Here is a 13,010-nt window from a genome sequence, read left to right on the forward strand (position 1 = left end):
AGGGCTCCCATGATTCAAGGTCAGAGTACAATCTTTTTCACCTACAAAACTGTTGAGCTCAAGAAAGTATATTAAATGGTCCTCAATGCTCTATATTAACTTTTTTTTTAAAGAAGTTAACTGCCCCTTCCTCCCCTTCATTCATTCATGCGTTGCATTATTTTTGACCCTGAGTTAGCCCACCTGTTTGCAGCAGAGTTGACAAGTTCCTTGTCTGTAACAGCTGATGGTGACCACCAGGGGCAAACCCACTGTATATTTTCCTAATAGGTGACAGGAGCTCTGGGAATGAAAACTTGTCACCAAAGAATGCACCCCTTCCCCAATGTGGCCAAAGCCTGCTACTCCATTTCAGAGGCATAACTGTTTAATTTCTTTAAAAGCCAGGTTTTAATAACGTCTTTGATCCGGTGACTCCAGTAAGAAAACGCAGACGCAGTGGCATCTCCACTCCACTCCCTCCTACTCCCTCCCCGGCGCCACGGCCTCAAACTCAGCTTCTGGCAAAGCGGGGTCAAGGTTCTAGGGGCGCACAGAACCTCCTGAACTCAAGGAGGCCAAGCTGCTAAAATGAGCTGCCTTTGCTCACAAACCTGGAGAGGACTTTGCTGTTCCTACCAAGGAAGCACTGTTATGTCAGGCACACGGAGAAACAGTGAGTTTTAGGGCAGTCATGGATTTCTAGTCTGGGCACCCCGATCTTTACGAAAACCGTTATTATTTCTACCCTGAAATCTCCTTTTTCATCCTAAAGGAAACCTTCAGCACACTTAACCTTCCAGGCAGTGGGGCACGGATAATGCAATACTGGAAAAGCAGGCATAACTTTATGCCCACTATGCTCTTGTTGGCTTGTGAAGGATTGTTGATCATTTACCACCGTGCCCGCCTGTCAGCCTGTCCGGATGACAGCTTGGCAGAGCACAGGATTTTCAGCATTATTTATGACGTGCGTCAACCCAGCGGGTGGCGGGGGGTGGAGGGTGGACTCTTAATCTCCCACGAAAAGCTGAAACCCTGAAACCCGACTTGAGCAAGTTGGCGGTGGCGAGCGCCAGCATCAGTAACCCTACCTCCCTCCTGATACCGAAACGCCGGCATCAGGAGTATACCTGATGCACACATACAAGATCAGATCTCCGGGTCCCAAACAGATGCGAGGCCAGTCACCAGCCCAGAGCAACATCCGAGCCCTGCCCGCCCCCTCCTCCCCCCTCAACCCCCACCTTCCAGATCCTCCTCGGAAAAGTTAGGCCCCCTCGGCCGACCCCTGTCCGAGTGGCCCTGTGTTAAGTGGAACGCACTCCCTGGTCCCCCCGAGGCAGTGAGTCCTCTCTTCTTTGCAAATCCCACGAAGTGACGCAGAGCGAAACTTAGTAGGTCCAGGCAACAGAGACGCGTCTTTAGCAAAGCACAGACTTCCCAGAAAGGAGCGAGGAGGCAGGCGCTGGATCCTTCTCGGCGCCTCTAGCCTCCCGGGGCTCCCCGCCCCCGCCCCGCGCCCGCTTACCTGCGTGGGGCATGGTGATGGTCTCGTTGGTGTTGGAGCCCACGTTGAAGATGACCACGGCGGAGGCGTTCTGCAGGAACGCGTTCCGGATCTTATCCCTGTAGGTGCAGTTGCCCTTGGGGATGAGGGCTATCCAGTTCTTGCCGTGGGCCGGGGCGGCGAACTTGGTGTTGGGGTCGCAGGCCAGACGGTCGTGGGCCGAGCTGGCCATGACCACCTCCCCGCGGGCGTCCTGCTTGGGCGAGTGCTCCCCGTAGCGCCCGCACTCGGTCTTCTCCGAGTGCAGCTCGGCGGGGGCGCCGCCGCCCGCCGCCCCGGCCCCGGAATCCGGCGCGGGCTCGGCGTAGGTGATGTTCACGAAGGCGGTGTACCATTCCTCTTTCTCGGCCACGGTGAAGTCCAGGCAGACCAGATGCACGAAACAAAAGGAAAGCAGCCATGTTGAGAGCGCCAGGCTGCGGCACGCTTGGATGAGAGACATTGCCATCTTTATCCGCCGGGGCCCCCTCCCCGCCCCCGCGCGCTCCCCACCGCGCCGTCCCTCCTCCCCAGCCCCGGCCAACCCCGGGCCGGCCGCTCGTCGCTGTCCTCCTCCTCCTCCTGCTCCTGGTCCTGCTCACTCCCGGGCCCGGGGGGCCGCGGCCGGGACGCGCAGCCGCCGCGGAGACAGGATTCGGAGCGAGCGGATGGCGCCGGCCCCTTCCCCTTTCAGCCGGAGCGTGGCGGTTGCATCTCGCTTCGCGGGCGCAGGAGGGGCGCGGGCGGAGGGGGCGCTCGGGGTTTGCGGCGGAGTCCGGCTGCCGAGCGTCCTGCTCCTTCGCCCGGCTTCTCCTTCTGGCATAGGGATGGCAGGGGGCCCGGGAGCGTGCGGGGTGGCGGCCCGGCGCCCTGCAGCACGGGCGGGGACGGGCGCGGCTGCTCGGAGCCCGGGGTGCCGGCGAGGTGTCCGGGTCGCCGTCGCCGAGCGCTGGGGCGAGCGGGTCCGGCTGCGGGCGCGGCGGCCGCCAGCGCTGCGCGCCGGCTCCCTCGGGCTGCGGGCACTCGGCTCCTCGCTGGCGGCGCCCGACACACACTTGCCGCGGGAGGGGCCGGCTCGGGGGTACCGGGAGCAGCCGGCAGAGACACTACGCGGTCAGTGTGTGTGTGCGTGTGTCTGTATATGTTTGTGTGTGTGTCTAATGTGTGCGTGCAAGGAGGAGCTTAGTGTGATGTCAAAGATTCTAGGCTTCTCTTGCCACGCTTCCCCGGTTCTCTCTTTACGGGCAGCAGCGACCCCTGCTGGGTCTCAAATTCCACCTAGTCTGCGACTTGGTCCAGTTGGAGGCGAAAGGAGGAAGCGACCCCTAGATCTAGGAGGACAGGAACAACTTTCTGCATCTTAAATGTAGAGAAGTGTGTGTGTGTGTGTGTGTGTGTGTGTGTGTGTGTGTGTGTGTGAGAGAGAGAGAGAGATAAACTTTTCTATTTACAGAAGGAACTGCAGCGAACTTCCTAATTACCCATCCTAGAGCCAACGGGTAACTTTAGTGGGTAGCCAGGTCCTTCCAACACCATGCGTAGGTGCTAGGGCGGCGATAATCAAATTTGAACGTACATCCGTTGTCACTCGGGGGCGGGGGCGGAGTGTGGGGTATTTAAAACTCAGACTGATGGGCCCTGCTGCAGAGTTTTGGTACATCTGGGGTGAGTTCCATATTATGCTTTTCTAACAAGTTACCAAGTCATGTTGATGCTGCTGGTCCAGGGACCACCCCATCAGCATGCGTATAAAAGGCGGCTTCTTTTTTACTGTCTGGCAGCAAACGTGCTATGTGTTTTCCTATAGAATGAGTGTTTTCTAACTCTGTAAGAAAATAAATTGGGTGAGCTATTTCTTCACTGTTTTTATTCTGGTTGTCATGACAGGTAACAATACTTACAGCATCAGTAGGCAAGGTAGGTTGGTTTGGGGAGTTGTTTTCTAGAGTATTGCCCAGCTGTGCACAGAGATCACAACTAATTAGCAGAGAGTAAGCCACTCTAGAGTTGTGTTCTTAAAACTTCGATACAGCACAATTCCTTACCAAGTAAATGTTTGAGTGGTTAACTTTTCACACCCACAGTTTCCTTGGCTTGAGATACCTGTCAAATCTCAAAAATAATTTGTGTGATGGTTCTTAATCACCTACATTGAACTTCCCATCTGGCACTCTTTCCGAAAACTCAGGATCTAATTCATGATGAAAACAAAAGTCTACCTTTTCCCCACTCCCCTCTAGACCTTAGCATGTTTGCAGAGATCTGTTAATGGCTACCCATGAGCACGGGCTGTTCTTTTTCTAGCAGCTTAGGAACAGCTGGTGGCTGTTAGGGGAGAGCAAAGAATCCCAGCTATACCCAGATTAGAAGCAGGCCCAAGAAGAACTACTTAGAAGAATGTGTCTCTGTGGTATTGGATGTGCTGGGTTTGTGTCTTTCCCTAACTTATTCATCTCAGAAAATAGGCTTCTAGGCAATCGGGACAGTGCTTTTTATAGCATCTAATGCCAAAATGGCAAAAGTGAAGCAGCTGGTTCCTGAACCACCAGAGATCTGAGTCCATTGCCTAAAAATCCCAGCGAGGTTTTTGTATAGAGGCCTCACAAACCAGAGTGGTTCCCCATATTTCTCTGACTCTTAGCAATTTTTCTCCAACCACAAAACTTGGTGAATCTGTATCATTAAGAGTGTGTGACTGCCCCATTCTTCTCCCTGAGAGGATAAGTCAGAGGCTGAGGAGATGGCAGGATGAAGGAGGTAGCTTCCTGGCTGGGAGACTGATTAATTATAGGGCTATTGGGCAAATATGTAAAATATTAAATATAATGGGAGCCAGGTTTCTTAGTACTGAAGAAAGAATTTATGAATATGGAATGAAAGAAAGCTATAAATGTTACCCAGGTTGGGTTTGACTGCTTACCCCTGGAAAGCCAATAGCTGAGAGACAAGTTGGTTGAGAAGGAAAGGTTTGTTTATTCAAGAGGCCAGCAACCTGGGGAGAAGGTGGCTGCTGCTGCTGCTAAGTCACTTCAGTCGTGTCCGACTCTGTGCGACCCCATAGACGGCAGCTCACCAGGCTCCCCCGTCCCTGGGATTCTCCAGGCAATAACACTGGAGTGGGCTGCCATTTCCTTTTCCAATGCAGGAAAGTGAAAAGTGAAAGCGAAGTCGCACAGTCGTGTCTGACTCTTAGCGACCCCATGGACTGCAGCCCACCAGGCTCCTCTGTCCATGGGATTTTCCAGGCAAGAGTACTGGAGTGGGGTGCCATTGCCTTCTCCGGGGAAGAAGGTGGACTTGTGTCCAAACGCCGACTTCAGAGATTCTTCTGGACCGTGAATGGTTTTAAAGGGATAATCACTGGGGGAAGGGGTCAGAATCTTCATTTATCTTTCCCTGTGTGCAATCTTCCTTCTGATTGGTTGATGGTGAAGTAACAGAGTGGAGCGCCAGGAGTATTGTGCTCAGCCTGAAGTTGCTGTCATCCCCCTGGGTAGGGGCCTTAGTTCCTACAGAAGAACTCAAAGATATTGTTATATATATATTCCTTGAAGAAGGAGCCAGGACCCTGCCCCATTGCTCCACTATTGTTTCTTGACTGCTACTTCTTTGTTTCTGCATTTCCTCCCTTCCCTGATAAGCAACTGTTTGAATCTGTCTTTTGAGACTCAGGGAAGATCGTGGAGGCTGAATGAAACCGACTAAATAAGAAATGGGGTCACAGAAAGGGTTTGTACCCAGGTGGGCCTCACAGGATCCTGCTCAGCTTCATAAAGAACCCTAAGGTGTTGGATTGAATTCAAAATGAGTGGGAAATCATCACACACACACATAGACACCATAGCTATTTTTATGCAGAGGCTAGAAGTAATGGACACATCAGGTGCCCAGAAGGCCTTGGTTTCTGAGTTCCATCCTCCCTCAAGTGAAACCAGGGCTGATTCCCGTGCTTGGGCTGGGAAAGTACAAGGTGAGCTAGGAACCTATTACAGGAAGTGCTCAAAGCATGATGGAAACATGCTGAAAGGACATGCATAAGCTTCCACTGGCCAAATCTGGGGCAATCTGGGTATCAAATAATGATAGTAACTGATTGCAACCTATGGGGTAAAATAGAAATCCATGAATCTATGCTAATATAAATGAATGAATAAATAATGATATAATAAGTAGAATAAATAAATAAGTGGAAAATAAGGGACAGATCTTCCCTTATGAAGAATTTCAACTAAATAAGGTTGATAGGGGACTTCCCTGATGGCCCAGTGGTTAAAACTCTGTGCTTCCAATGAAAGGGACATGGGTTTGATTCCTGCTTGGGAGGTAAGATCCCACATGCTGTAAGCCCTAAAACAAACAAAAACCACTGGTAGACATAGTAAGTCATCATTTGCCTGTGTTGGTTGATTGTGGCCAGAGTCCTCAGTGGATGCTGAGGCTGGTGACTGGGTGTTTGATGTGAAGCAGCATGCCAGCCTGATCTTAACATATCTTCTGAGAAGTATCTATTGGTTACATGGAGGGAAATGGTAAATTCATTGAGGAGAGCCCTGGAAGACACCAGAATTGGCCAGGCGATCAAACGAGCATCACCAGGAAGGGAACAAGTCACATCAGGTGCCTCCTGATGTGCTGTGCTGAGCAGAGCACTGTATCTTTTCCGTTACATCCTGAAGGATATTTAAGAGGCATGACCACTAAATGCAATGAACAATTCTGGATTGGCCCCTGAACTGGATAGGAAAAACAAGAGTGAGGGAAGGTAAACTCACTTAATTTAGGTGCTATCTTACATTAGGATCAGCTGCTCTGATGAGGTGAATTTTGAACAGAATCCTAAAAGAAGAGAGGGATCTATGTGCATTTTGGGGACACTGGTTATCCTAGAAAGAGAGCATCATAAATGCAATAATCCTGAAGGGCAATGGTATTATATTTGATGTGCTTGGACAATGGCAAAGAAACCATTGAGAATGGAGAGGAGTGAGGGAAAGAAAGAGTGAAGGAGAAGAGATCAGAGAGATGAGAGGTGGGTCAACATTTTGGATTTTATTCTGAGTGACAGGAAAAAAAACCTTTGGACTGTTTGAAGCTGCGAAGTGACATAAAGCTGACAGGCAGACTGTGCATATCTAACAGTTTGTTCTGATTGTATTGGAGCCAGTATGGAAACAAGGAAAACAAACAGGAGCTATAGCCATAATTCAGAAACAGAAGATGATCTCTTATGCCAAGAAGGTGGTGATGAACATGCTGAGGAGCAATTGGATTCTTGATGGATTTTGAAGATGGAGCAGACAGTATTCTCTGGTGTGTTTGAAATGGCATATGAAGGAAAGAGAATTGCAGAAGCCCTCTACAGTTTGGAGCCTAAGCAACAGGCAGAAAGGAGTGGTCATTTTCTGAGATGAGGGAGATGCAGCAGGAACTGATTGGGGTAAGAATCCAGAGTTTACAAACAGGGGCTGTATCAACCTAGACGGGTGGGATGGGGAGGGAGGTGAGGAGTTTCAAAAGGGAGGGGTTACATGTGTACCTATGGCTGATTCATGTTGAGGTTTGACAGAAAACAGAAAAATTCTGTAAAGCAGTTATGCTTCAATAAAAAATAAATTAAAAAAAAAGAATCCAGAGTTTAGAATGTTAGGTTCAAAGTGCCTAGAGAGATTAATATGGCAATTTCATGCAATTTTCCTCAGCATAAAATTCCAGAAGGAAGATTATTGGATCAAAGCACATGAACAGTTTTCAAGTTATTGACACATACTTTGGATGGCCAAATTGCTTGTCTCACTTCATATACCATACCCCAGAGTAAGGGGAGTTCCCTGAAGTATTTGCTTTTGAAATATCACCAGAAGACAGCTTAGTGGTGAGTCCATACCTGAGGGGAACTCTCTCCACCAGCCAAGCAGCCCAGGCCAGATAGAATGAGTGGTTCTCCTCAGGGCTCTTTGGTGTAAGGCGGTTTTCTTATTTTCATTAATGGCAGAGGCAGATTTAACCTAAACACATGCAACGTGTATGTGTCCAAGTCAGAAATAAAGAGCAGCCTATCAGCTACAAATTGGCTCTTGCCATTGGTGCTTGCCATCCCTGGTAGCTCAGATGGTAAAGAATCAGCCTGCAATGCAGGAAACCTGGGTTCAATCCCTGCGTTAGAAAGATCCCCTGGAGGAAGGCATGGCAACCCACTCCCGTAGTCTTACCTGGAAAATCCCCATGAACAGAGGTGCCTGGTAGGCTGCAGTCCATGCGGTCACAAAGAATCGAACATGACAGAGCAGCTAAGAACGCACACACATCTACCTCTACAAGGATTAAATCATGTGCTGCTGCCCTTCAACACTCCCTGAAAGGAGTTCCTGGTTGGGATCAAAAATGAGGCAGTCTGTGCTGGGGCAGGGACTGGGGGTGGGGGGTGGTCTTCAGATAGTTAGATATTTTCAAGAGCTGATTTTATGAGCCCAATTATTGTATCTCTTCATATAGAAAAGCCCTAAAATCCTTCATGGGAACGTCTGCTCCTTGTGACAAGTAGAAACCTTTTGAAAAAAAAAAATGTCCTCAATTGCAGGTACTCTCCCTTCACCAAGATCACATAGATACTGATCTTCCCCTACCTTTTAGGAGCAGTCTCTCAGAGCTATCTGAGATGCTGTCTCCCAGGCTACAGTCTTCATTTCGCCTCAAGAAAATTTAATTCTCAACTCTCACATTGTGCATTTTTTTTCCTTTATTTTTATTAGTTGGAGGCTAATTACTTCACAACATTGCAGTGGGTTTTTGTCATACATTGACATGAATCAGCCATGGAGTTACATGTATTCCCCATCCCGATCCCACCTCCCACCTCCCTCTCCACCCGATTCTTCTGGGTCTTCCCAGTGCACCAGGCCCGGGCACTTGTCTCATGCATCCCACCTGGGCTGGTGATCTGTTTCACTACAGATAATATACATGCTGTTCTCTCTGAACATCCCACCCTCGCCTTCTCCCACAGAGTCCAAAAGTCTGTTCTGTACCTCTGTGTCTCTTTTTCTGTTTTGCATATAGGGTTATCATTACCATTTTTCTAAATTCCATATATATGTGTTAGTATACTGTATTGGTCTTTATCTTTCTGGCTTACTTCACTCTGTATAATGGGCTCCAGTTTCATCCATCTCATTAGAACTGATTCAAATGAATTCTTTTTAATGGCTGAGTAATATTCCATGGTGTATATGTACCATAGCTTCCTTATCCATTCGTCTGCTGATGGGCATCTAGGTTGCTTCCATGTCCTGGCTATTATAAACAGTGCTGTGATGAACATTGGGGTGCACATGTCTCTTTCAGATCTGGTTTCCTCAGTGTGTATGCCCAGAAGTGGGATTGCTGGGTCATATGGCAGTTCTATTTCCAGTTTTTTAAGGAATCTCCACACTGTTCTCCATAGTGGCTGGACTAGTTTGCATTCCCACCAACAGTGTAAGAGGGTTCCCTTTTCTCCACACCCTCTCCAGCATTTATTGCTTGTAGACTTTGTCAATTTTTATTACTTAAAGTTCCATGTAGTCAGGAGTTTTCTGGTGTTCTCAGGTTTGGGACTTAAGTCTCCTGCCTCTGGATTTCAGTTTTATTCTTCCAGTCGTCTCAAGACTTCTCCAACTATACAGCACTGATAATAAAACAAAGCATTTGAAAATACAGTTACTCCTACATATGCATGTTTTAATGGCTTAATAAAAGCTTAGTGGGGAAAAGTCTAAATGCACAAGGTTTGATCCATGTTGTAGTTTTAAAATTTTATTTGATTGATTGGTTGGCTACAATTAAAAAAAAATGATGCCTGTTCAATTCTTCAGGGCAGGTCTTTTCTTCACAATAAGTTCCTGAATAAGTATCCCCATGACTGAAAAGGGGGGAACTCTTTAAAAATATTTTTCATGTGTCTATAAGGGGGAAAGAATTCTCAAAATACAATAGGGGATTCACATTACTTTTCATGTGAGGTCTGGCATTATTATTTTAAAAATTCATTTCCTGGGAGTTCCTGGCAGTCCAGTGGTTAGGACTTGGTGCTTTCATTGCTATGGCCCAGGTTCAATTCCTGATCAGGGAACTTAGATCTCACAAGTTGCAGCACAGCCAGAAAAAAAAAAAAATCGATTTCCTAAGGAGTAACATCCTGTGATACTTGGTATCCTATGGCCTGTCTCAAAGATTTTTTTTTTTTTTTCCATCTTACATTTGCTTGGAGGGGAGATACAATGTGCTGGGTGGAGGCAGAGCTTTGGTAGTAGATGAACCAGACCAGGATCTCAGTCCTGCCACATGGGCAGTTTTCACAGTGCTGAGCCACAATTTTCTCTTTGAAACTGGAGTGATTACACCTCCTCCCAGGACCGTTGCAAGATCGTAAAGGGCTCATAGAAGAGTGAGACCCTAAGGGAGGTCAGGACAAGAGGAGTAGAAGGGAACAGGGTCTCGAAAGTTTAACATCCAAAAAACTTTTCAAGAAAGATTGTTTATTGATTTTTTTTAATGTATAATTGCCTTCCGTGTGTTAAGCTCTGTCCTGAGGAATAGACAGGAGTCCTCCTCTCAAGGAGTTTAGAGTCTAGTTTTAGAGATGGACAGATTCAACCAAGGGAATTAAGAAGGTAGCAGGTGGTAGTTTTAAAAACACACATAAGAAGAATTCAGTGAAGGCAAGAATTACTACATAGAAATAACAACATAGGGACGATTAAGCGAAGTTTGCACAGATAACCTACAGGGGCCTCGGCTTGCAGAGCTCCTCCTCCAGGACATCCTGTGCTGGGCTCATTCGCTCAGTCACGTCCGACGCTTTACCACTCCATGGTCTGTAGCCCACCAGGCTCCTCTGTCCACGGGGATTCTCCAGGCAAGAGTACTGGAGTGGGTTGCCATGCCCTCCTCCAGAGGATCTTCCCAACCCAGGTGTCGAACCAGAGTCTCCTGCGTTGCAGGCAGATTCTTTACCAGCTGAGCTACCAGGGAAGCCCCTCAGACTTCCTAGACCTTCCATATTCCAAGCATCTGCTACCAAGTCTGGCTCACGGCGGGGCGTCTGTCAGCGAGATGAATAATAAACAGTAACAAAGAGATACATTTTTTGAACACTTAATATATATGTAGGCACTGTATGTTCTAAGTTCTTCGTATAGACTGATTTACTGAATTCTCAGAATGAGCCTAGTCCCTTTACAAAAGTGCCTGAGGTGATACAGGTGGCAAGGACAGAAGGGGGGCTTTTGTTATTGGAAGTCTGATCAGCACTGGAAAACCAAGCTACTGTCCTAAGGGCTATGCTGTTGCCATGGTATTCTCTCTGTCCTAGATATCCACCATCTTGTTCATGAGCTTGACTCTGATTTGTGACTTACTTCTTGTGCCTCTGCTGATTCCTGGGTTCATTTCTGCTTCTATGAAATCACTTTTACCTCCTTTGCGCCTATTTACCCTGCTGCATGGGTGGGCTGTATTGCTTCCCTGAGTCCACCTACTAACTCTCCAGGCAAAGCAGAAGAACTTTTGGTGCCCAGCAATCCCTTTTGCTGCAAGTACAGCAAATGGAAATGGAAGCTTATGGATACATGTATTTATTTTGGAGAACGTGCATAAAACTATCGGTACTCGTGTCTCTATTCTTTATTCCTTCACTAACTCTCCAAATTTCAGAAGACAGTACTTTGCTAATAACTTTTTTCTTTTTTGCTCCTTTGTATTATCAAGTGAGTTCCACTTACTTCAGTCTTCAACACGATTTTGACATTTAGTTTGGCCTTTTTTGTTTTTATTAACCACATCCCCATCCAAACAACTTTATGTCATGATTTTTTTCTTTTTGAGTAACTAGATATGGAAAGTCAGCCTAGAAAAACTCACTTGGGACTTGAGCCAAAACCAACAGAAAACTTTTCACCACATCTCTTTTCTCTTTTTCTTGTTTTTTATGTGGTTCGATTTTTGTTCTAAACTATTACTTTTCACTGGGTACATTTAAAAATCTGACATCTTTTCTTTCTCTGTCCTTTAAAAAATCATCTTGTCCTCTTTTACCAGAAGACTGAAATGGGGGAGGATATATCTACACATGAAGACATTCAGAGAATTTCATCTGACTGACCATAACAACTGTGGTCATAAACAGCTGTAAACTGTATTTTGTCAAAATTACCAGAGGGGAGAGGAGGAGAGAGGATCCAGGACAGGGGAGCCTGGCATGCTGCAGTCCATGGGGTCACCTAGAGTCTTAGTGACTGAACAACAACAACAACGATTTGAAACGATGTTTTTATGAATAATTTCCCTTTTATAGTAAAGCCCATTCCCACAGGGCTGATAAACAGCAAGCGCCAAAATTGAAGGAGACAGCCTTAGGACTGAACGGAGCAGGTGTCAGGGTTTTAATCTCAGCCCAGTGTCTAGTTTGATTTTAGGTCAAGACTGTGGGATGATTCATTACTCATTCTGGCATACAGTCGTCCCTCCGAATCCACGGGGGATTGGTTCCAAGAGCTGGAGCCAAATACCAAAATAGGCGGATGCTCAAGTCCCTCATGTAAAGTAGTATAGTACAGTGAATGCAGTTGGTCTCCCAGACCAGCGAGTTCTGAATCTCTGGATGCAAACAACCCGAAGATAGAGAAGGCAGGGTCTTCTTTGCTCCAGGAGGGCTTTCTCTAGTTTCCGTGAGTGGGAGCTTACCCTCTGGTTGTAGTGCACGGGCTTTGCATCGTGCGGGCTTTGCATTGTGATGGCTTCTCTTGCTGTGGAGTACATGGGCTCAGTAGTTGTGGCACACGGGACTTAGTTGCCCCAAAGCACTTGAAATCTTCCTGGACTGGGGTTCAAACTCCTGTCCCCTGCATGGGCGTGTGGAATCTTAACAACCGGACCACCAGGGAAGTCCCCCACTGGAAACATTTCTGTCCTTTATGTAACCTCTCGGCAGCACTGGACGCAGTCTACCATGCCTCCTGCTTGAGATGCTCTCGCCTTTCTTATTTCCTCAGAACTACTCTCAGTTTGACGAGGAATTCTTGGGTTCCCTAGGGCCCTGCCCCTAAGGGTTCTTAAAAATCCCAGGGGTTGCTGTGGCCCGTTTTTCATCATTTTGTACTTTATTTAAGTGATCTGTTTCCAGTTTTAGTATCTTGTCTTTCATACCTGCTGATAACTGATGATTCCTGAATCTATTTTTTTGGAGCCCCAGACTCATCTCATTTCCCAATTTCCATGGTCCTGTTGATGATTAATGGACATCACACAATTAATATGTCAGACTCTGAGCTCCTGATTCTTCCCCTTCCTATGTTCATCATATAACAAATGGCAGCATCACCCACTTATGTACTCAAGCCAGGAATTGTTCTTCATTCCTTTCTTTTCCTCACAACTGCCCCTCAGCCACTTGTATATCTAATCCATCAGTCAATTCCATTAATTCAACCTTCAAAAAAAATCATAA

General features: G+C 47.2%; 1 protein-coding gene across 1 annotated transcript in view; it reads right to left on the bottom strand.

Moving 5' to 3' along the window:
* The window catches only part of RNF150 (ring finger protein 150), a 268,182-nt gene extending 266,121 nt beyond the window's left edge, over positions 1-2,061 (bottom strand). The window contains exon 1 of the mRNA XM_061142396.1: positions 1,511-2,061. Coding sequence (XP_060998379.1) covers positions 1,511-1,997 — 487 coding nt within the window. The 5' untranslated portion in view covers positions 1,998-2,061. The remainder of the gene's footprint in view (positions 1-1,510) is intronic.
* Between the last annotated feature and the right edge of the window lie 10,949 nt (positions 2,062-13,010).

This window comes from Dama dama, chromosome 5 (assembly GCF_033118175.1).
Source record: "Dama dama isolate Ldn47 chromosome 5, ASM3311817v1, whole genome shotgun sequence".
NCBI lineage: Eukaryota > Metazoa > Chordata > Mammalia > Artiodactyla > Cervidae > Dama > Dama dama.